General features: G+C 39.9%; 1 protein-coding gene across 1 annotated transcript in view; it reads right to left on the reverse strand.

Moving 5' to 3' along the window:
* cacna1c (calcium voltage-gated channel subunit alpha1 C) overlaps window positions 1-7,784 on the reverse strand; it is a 187,018-nt gene extending 179,234 nt beyond the window's left edge. The window contains exon 1 of the mRNA XM_022749122.1: window positions 7,577-7,784. Coding sequence (XP_022604843.1) covers window positions 7,577-7,700 — 124 coding nt within the window. The 5' untranslated portion in view covers window positions 7,701-7,784. The remainder of the gene's footprint in view (window positions 1-7,576) is intronic.
* Window positions 7,785-8,683: the final 899 nt, after the last annotated feature.

Genomic DNA, 8,683 nt, shown 5'->3' on the forward strand with positions numbered 1-8,683 from the left:
CTGTCTTGCTTTCACTTAGTCAGCCCTGTGGTGGCAGTGAGACAGATGGTCAGGGAATGGCACAATGGCGGTCTGAATCTGCTCTTGCCAAATCAGCCTCTGTTTAATTACACTGGCCAGTGAATGGGAAAGATAGACGGAAGGAAGGATTGAGGGAAGGAAGAACGGATGGAGGGCAGGTCGTGGGAACAGACACTTGTGCCCAGGGGACACACAAACACACAGACACACAATACACAAATGTCCTCTGTAATCCAGCCTGCACATGGAATATCAATTCTATTTATGACTGTTCTATATTTGCAGTTCCCGACCCCTTTGTATGTGTATGAGTGTGTGCGACTCTAAAGCGCAGTTGGTCTCTGGGAATCTCTCAACAGACAAACACTCAAAATGTGGGAATCCAACAATCTGCTGGTCAGTCAAAGGGAAACCTCCTCATAACAGAGGCAGAGACTCAAGTCAGCGGAACAATGGGATATTTGGAGTTGAGACTAGCTGAAATTCAGATCTGATGGATTCACACTTTTAATATGATTATAATATAATAATTTGTGGGGAGGGGGCATTTTTTACCTTGTCATTTTTTACCTTGAAAAATTCTAAAGAAATGAGGACTAAATCTGAATATTGCTTTCAATGTTTCACACATTCTAAGAAATTGATAAGATACACATATAAAGATATATAAAACTGTGTTTACAGGTTATCTCAACACTGCTTTGAGTGCTGTTGCGTATGTGTGATTTTGACTTTTGCATCATCCAGATGAGTCTCTGATATATCGATTGTCTGCACACTCAGCAGAAGGAACCAAAGGTCTTATGATTAGGCCTATAAAGAGATGAAGGAAATAATTAATGAAACATCACATGTTATTTGCTGACTACTACAAGCTGTAGAAATATTGAATACATTTTGTTTAAATCTTATTCCTCCTCACATGATCACAGGCAGCTTTGGCTTTAGAAAGTTGAGCTTGATGTGTTCCAATCTGCAAAGGACTGAAGAAAATCAGATGGGTGCCAGCAGGGCTGCCAATTGACTGTCAGCTAAAGACTACAGCCAGGCCTTGCTGGTGTGAATATTTCTTCAAGTGAAAGTATAGAATATTGTAGAAAGGTGTTGCAGGCAAACATTCCTTAAATGATAAAGGCTATATATTATCTCCACCACCTGGAGCCAAGGCTAACGATGGACCCTGATTGAACCCTCCAGGCTGGCCATCTATCTCACCCATCTCTTTACATTCGAGGGCAATGGCCATCCCTATCAATGGACATCTGAAATTATGCAATGTACTGTGTCCCCTATGTAAATTATAGATTTCCTTTTGTTACTTTCTACAACCATCTGTTTTGTGCACACACTTTGTATTGTAAACGCATATTTGAAATGCATATACATACATATATACCATTGTTTTATATTATCTTATTGTTTTGTTATCGATACAGAATAATCATTTTCCTCTAAGATATTTATTTGAAATAAGGTCATTTAACTTCTCCCTCTTATTTTTTTAATCACTCCACTTTCTTTTCAACATACAAAATGTCAATTCTAAAAAATGTGTGCAGATGGACATTTTTTTCACAGAGGAAACGCAAATTACATCCCAGAGAACAATGCCTACCATCCCCTTGTTAACTTTCAATAAGCTGCCCAGTGGCTACATCCCATTGTCCTTCCTGCCTGTAAGCCAATCACCAGCATCTCCTGGCCTGTCCCCACCAATCAGACCCAAGCGTTCAATCTTGACTGAATGGTTATTGACAGTATTGACCTGTTGATGGATAACTCTTTAGCCCTATCATTGACAAACATAACCCCCCCCCCTGACAAACAGATAGATACCACCCTGACAAATGGACACATATACATTGAAACACACAGATTGCCAACACTACCACACTGACAAAGTAATAGACATACTTGCCAAGAGACAAATAGGCCCATTCTGAATCACAAAGCAGCTATTTTCATGTTAATGGAGAGGCAGACGTGTCATAGCCTGACCTGGAAGTGCTTCATTCATATTTAAGAGGGGAGGTTATGGACAACAGTGGCATAGTGGCACTTCCACACTAAAGCATTTGAAGCAGATGTTTTCCTCCAGTGCTGCTTAAACTGAGTGAGCAGTTGGATGTTCATTGTTTCTCTCAAGGGCACTCTATCATGGTTGTTGATGGATGCACAGCAGTTGATATACATCTCCAACTTGTGACAGTATAAATCAAATTACTGAAACAACTATTACATCACATTGCAGAGGAGAGGAGGATTGCACATTTTATATACAAGAAGAAAAACTTGTATCACATGCATAAGAAATAAGGGGCTTATGTATGTCCACTCTAAGAGGTGGCTATGTCCCCACAGGTGCCCTTACAACAGAGCAGGATATGCTGAAGTGAATATGGAGATTCACTGTCAGGTGATCCTACTGATATTGTGTAATATCAATTTCAAGAACTTTAAGTCCTGAAAATCCTGTCCCTGTATCATTCACTGTTTTGTCCTTGAGTATTCATTTTTCTAACATGAAGGATATGTCTCCTGGATTATATACAATATCCATAAAAATACTGCATGTGAATGAACATGGGTACAAGAGGGAGAAGTTTCAGCTTACAACATAAACACACAGGGATAACAGCATTGTTGAAGGTTTATGGTTACTAACCAGATCACTGCAAGTTTAAACCACTGAACAGGCAGGAAATGTGGGCCTTGATAAATGCACCACTGGAAACTTTGGACTATGCTCAGAATTACCTTAACTTGGCCCTTGACCAAGGTACTAAACATGTTCTTAAGTAAATGCTGCCTTTGCTTGTGTGTCTGCTTCGTTATCACCCATTTACAAATAGCTGGAAAACAACCTGTAGTCACTCAGTACAAATAAAAACATGCTTTTGGGAATATGTGTCAGATGGTACAACTGCCCTTTCCTAGGCTTTCCCTTCCTATTAAGACAAGACTTTTGGGGGATACTTATAAACACACACTCATGCATTCCTGCTTGGCTTTCAGATCAACTCCAACTCCTGCAGTAAAAGGGTAGAGGAGGGATGGTTGTGTTTTATCCATTATCTATCCCTTTGATGCCCCCTAGTGCATTTGATGAGAAATGTAGAAATGCAATTGTGAATTGGGAGACATCAGTCATAATCAGTGTTTATGTTGCCAAGCAGTCAGATATAGACAGAGATGAAAGGCAAAAGAGAAACACCAGCTGCTGACTTGTATAGAGACAAGTGACAGGGAAAAAATAGAAAAAACTATAACAGAATCAAAGAGAATACAATACTAAAGGACCCCTCAATGCACCGAAAAATATAGTTTTAGACACACACACACACACACGCACGCACGCACACACATACACACACACACGCACACGCACGCACGCACGCACGCACAACGGTGTAAAAAACAATATAAAACACAAACACAAAACACATTCCATAACCTACCCATTGGCAATTAAATGAACCCAGCTGATGTAAGTTTGCATTTAATCATTATTTAAATCAAACAAAAGCTACAGGCTTAATTGTACATATGTATGTTTCCCCTGGCGTTATAATAACACGTCTGAATAAAAATATTACTGAAAATTCATGCATATGCATGCAGGACTTCATCGATTTTCAAGTCGATTAATAAGACTGAAATCTTCAAACTTCATGTGCAACTACTCATGTCTGGTTGTTTACAATCTCGCTGGCTAAACATGGCCGTTAACAAACTCAGTCATGGCAGTTAGAGGTCGATAACTCTTGAATTCTTTTTAATTTACAAGTCTTAAATAGCAAAACAGGGTACTGTTTAGTCGCCGATTTAATTGTCCTTTTCCCTTGTCGCTGGTTTGGTTTTATCTCATCTCCCTGTGACTCGTTAGCCGTTGAAGCTAGGTTGCGAGCTAACTACTCCATAGGGAACAATGACAGCGACTTCAGCAGGTAGCAGTAGCTGCCTTGCCGCTAAAGGATTGGATATAAGTCTGGCTGCTCTGCAGCGACAAGATCCATACATCAACAACATCGTGGACGTGGCCAGCCAGGTCGCTCTGTATACTTACAACAACAGGGCAAATGAGTGGGTAAGCCTGAACTGTGGTTAATGATATAATGCTAACTTAGCTTAGCTCATCATCATCCGTGGTCGGCGCGCTTTGTCACTGACACAGATTTACTTCATTTGAAGTTACAGCAGTTAAGTAAACTCGGACAGCTGCGGTTGTTCAGGGTGTAACGAGCTATTTTTTAGAAAGTGGAAATGTTTAATTTCGGTTTCATTTATATCGTGTAGTCAAATACCCCTTGTGTGGCCAGTCTGACATCCGGCCAGTATGACATCTTACCTTACAGTGCGTTGACACACGTGAATACCAGCATTACTGTGGTTGGCTTTCTCTGTGTTTTCCAGGAGAAGACCGAGGTGGAAGGAACTCTTTTTATCTACACGAGGTAAGAAATTTTGTTGCAAAAGTTTGATATCTCGCAATCTAAAGCTTCTCTGTGCAAAGCTGTACTTAGAATGGTAGTCCAGTAAAGCTCTTTCACATGCTGAATTCTCCCATGACATTTTTGAGCGACAACTTCAGTACTTAGTTTTCCACCATGCTGACTATTATCATTAGGCTATTTCTGTTGTCAAAATAATTTCACCCTTTCCTCAGTTAGTCAGTGATATAATTTGTGTGTAATTAAGTTTTTAGAGTTTGAGTATGATAATTTTGACATCCTTTCAAAATGAATTCTATTTCAGAAAATATGACATATATAAGTTATATATATATATATATATATATATATATATATATAAGTAAGACACGACTTCAAACTCAGAATGGATAATTGCATTCTTTAGCATAGTCAAGATCCTGAATTTAGCTTAACTGTGTAATGGCCATTATGGTAGCTGTAGTCATTTTTGTTTCCAAATAGTCAGTAACAATTTTTTACATTAATTTTTCACAACCATTGTGTATGTTGTGTCCTCTATGTATTCAGGCTGGCATCTCCCAGGCATGGGTTCACCATAATGAACAGACTCAGCATGGAGAATTTGACAGAGCCGATCACCAAAGACCTGGATTTCCAACTCCAGGACCCCTTCTTGCTGTACCGCAATGCACGATGTAAGGAGAAAGACACAGACATGCTTCTTATGTCTGCCTGTTAATTAATAATGCCTTTAGATTTTTGTGTGACAGAATTTGTTCTCAACACCTGTTGAGTACAGTACATGCACTGACACCTTTTATTGTAGTTTTATGCCAACTGCTTTATTACCCAGCCACTTCCAGTGTCACTTACTATATGCCGACTCAACCAAAATCTTTAAACTGTAAAGGATAAGTACATTTGATGTAATGCAATATGATCACACCACACATAAAATTACAGGTGTTTCTATAGTCACAGAGATGATAAAAAGATGAACAAAAGTCTTCAGCATGCATTTAATTTGAGTGAGACTCAGTAGTTCCATATAAGGAGCAGAGGTATCCGGGTGAATTCTATCAGCCTGGCTCCCTCTCAGACTTACATACACACACACTCACAGACACACACACACACACACACACACACACAAACACATTGCAGACTGTGCCTGTGGGAGCCTGACAGCACTACAAAACCAGCCAGCGGAGATTAGATACACCACAACAGTCACTGATAATCTAAACACACATACACACACACTCACTCAGAAATCGCTGACACACACAGACCTGCCTCCCTCTCTGGTCTCACACTCTCCATCAGGCTCAGTAAGAGGCAGGTGGAATGCAGTGTTTAGATACCACTGGATTCCTTTCGCCTTCTTTGATCCATTTACCGTGGTACTTCATCAGTCTTACTGACACTTATACAACAAAGCCATGATTAAACATCCCGAAGGCACACTGAAATAATGTGTATGACATAAACTTTCCTCACTGACCTCTCAACACCTTTATGCCTTGTTTAAATGCATTCAGGACACATTACAGAAGATCTGTGATAGTACTGGCCTCTATATGTGATTAGAACATCGGTAATGGGAATACATTGCAAATGAACAGCTAATTCATTTGTCCCGAGGAAGGAAAGAAATGCAAAAATGTTTAAAGCCAGTAATCACAGCTCAGTTGATGACTATTTCCTCTGATAAGAGGGAAATATGGGTTGGGGTGATATAAGTTAAAGAGTGGGCGGGTACATTGCAAACCTAATGGTAGGTGACTCCAACTGATTACTCTGATTTAAGGTGGATAATACAACACCCAAAAAGGAGAGATGCAGTATGGCTGAAATCAAACTATTATTTTAATCTACATAGCTGCTCTGATTTAATCAGATGATTGGACCCTAAATACATTATTTTAGCATGCAGCTATGTGACAAGGTTGTGAAGCCTCCCAAGTACAGCAGGAGTAAGCTAACATTCACTGAATGTTGACTGACTAGATGATGGTATGTGTGTGGTGCTGGGACATTTTGCAGACAACTGTATGCACAGGAATGCATCTCAGCATGAAAAAAGATGTTTTTTTCGCTGGCCAATGCCTGATTAGTAATACTATTTAGGCCCCAGGCTGTTGGTAATGCTGCCAGTCCCACTGTGTCATGACCTCTGTGTGGAGGGGTCGTGGAATCTTATCATTAAACAAACAAGTAGCTCTCAGTGCTGCTGTAACTTCCTGGAATGGCAGTTGGCACAAAGTGGCACCCCAGGCTAAAAATAAACTGTGGAGATATACCACAGAACAGGGCAAAATTCAAAGGCGGGAAATTTAGCCTGAGCAAGTCATTATACCTCTGGCAAATATCCCAGTGCACAGGAACCGATAGGAGGCTTTTTACATTCCTTCCTATAAGCACCTACAATCCTTAGCAGTGTTTTGGTTGCCCCATTAAAAAAAATCCTTTGAACTACTTTTTTGTTTTCAAAGACTACAGAATTCTCAATTTAATATATAGTTTACGTGCAGTACTGTATATTATATAAAATGTATTAAATTGGCATTTTTATCTGTTCTCCCATGCACAGCAGTTGGCTGCTAAAGTTAACGCCAGATGTGACTTAATTTATCTATACTCTGGTAAGTACTGATGAAGTGGAGCCCAATGGTTCAGAATTGAGTTGATTTATCATAGAGCTGAAACAACTAGTCAGGTAATTGATTAATGGATCCACAGGGAAGTAATCAGCAACTATTTTTGATAATCGATAAATCAGGAAATGCCAAACATGACTGCCGTTCAGCTTCTTGATTGAATATCTCTCTGTTTTAAGAAAGACATTAAAAAAATCAATGAACCTTGGGCTTTAGAAAACTGTAATGGACATTTTCCCACAATTTCCTTACATTTTGGAGACAGATATAGGCTAATAGGCTAATCATCATCAGATGCAGCCCTTATTTATTGTATTATCAGCCCTTACATTTAACACTGATGTGGATCTGACCTTAACTGTTGTATGTACTGCAGCCCACACATATTGGATGTGGCTAACACTAGCACTCCAATTAACATGGCAGTGGTGTTCTGTATTATGTGTGCATGGACAGTCTTACCTCCAGGCCGGACGTATGTGTATCCCAGGTCTGTCTCTGACACCAGCGAGCCTTTAAATCTGACCTCAGGTTCCTCCTCCAGTCTCTCATGTTTAGGTTTCCTCTGAAACAGGCCTCTCAGCATGGCTACACTTGTCTCAGCAGTCGCTCAGTCCAGTAGTAATTGTCTTGTTGATCCTCTCCAGAACTTAAAGGTGTTTAGGTTATGCCTTTAATTGTAGCTCCAGTAATCACCTTTCTGGCTGAAGGTTCAATAAAGGTGTTGTGATACCACCTCTGATTAGATTTTCCTTCTTCAGTGGAAAAGGATGTACTGATGGTGCACTGCTGTTCCAGGTAACACTGTGTATAAGGCCCTTTAGTCTGGTCAAGTAGTGCACGCACAGCTGTCCCCAATGTCTCCTTATAACTGGGCTTCAGTAGCAAGAGATCTTACTCAAATTCAAATGTAGTTAAGTGTCTGGGGCAAGGGACAAGGTGTAATACTAATAACATCGGTAGCTGTAAATCTCAATATTTACTCCTCCTACAATGTCACGAATTCCATTACTACAAACAAAGGAAGTGATGTTTCTTCACAGTCAACAATTATTCCAAGCATGGATGTGAGTAACTGTAAAAGCACCTACAGCTGACAAACTTCCAGCAAACTAAATACAGACTAAAAGAATACCAGCACTGTTCTGTGAGCTCTCTCCACAAAAATGATCACAGACTGCAATAGCACACTTAATCAATCTTGGACAACAGTGTTGCTTACAAATGGCTGGACTGCTAACTATACTGAAGCTAAGAAAAAACATAAAATAGTATTCTTTGAGTAGTCCCAGTAGTGCAGTTTGGGTTACTGTGTTGTCAAAGCACATTTAAACCTTCAGGAAACTCTGATGTTTTTGTGCAAGTCAAACAAAAACATATAGATTGGAGATAATTAAAAATGTCTTCTTTCAAAATCAAAGTCCCATCAGAAGAGTGACCGGTTGACGTGCTGCTTCACAGAAAAATCTCAAATGAAGTCCCACTGAAATTAAAAATGCCTTCTTATGCATCCAAGCCCCGCCGGCGTGTTGTCACTATAGGTTTGCAGCAGACAACACACGTGCACAA

The sequence above is a fragment of the Seriola dumerili genome, unplaced genomic scaffold (genome assembly GCF_002260705.1).
Source record: "Seriola dumerili isolate Sdu_G_001 unplaced genomic scaffold, Sdu_1.0 BDQW01000138.1, whole genome shotgun sequence".
Lineage (NCBI taxonomy): Eukaryota > Metazoa > Chordata > Actinopteri > Carangiformes > Carangidae > Seriola > Seriola dumerili.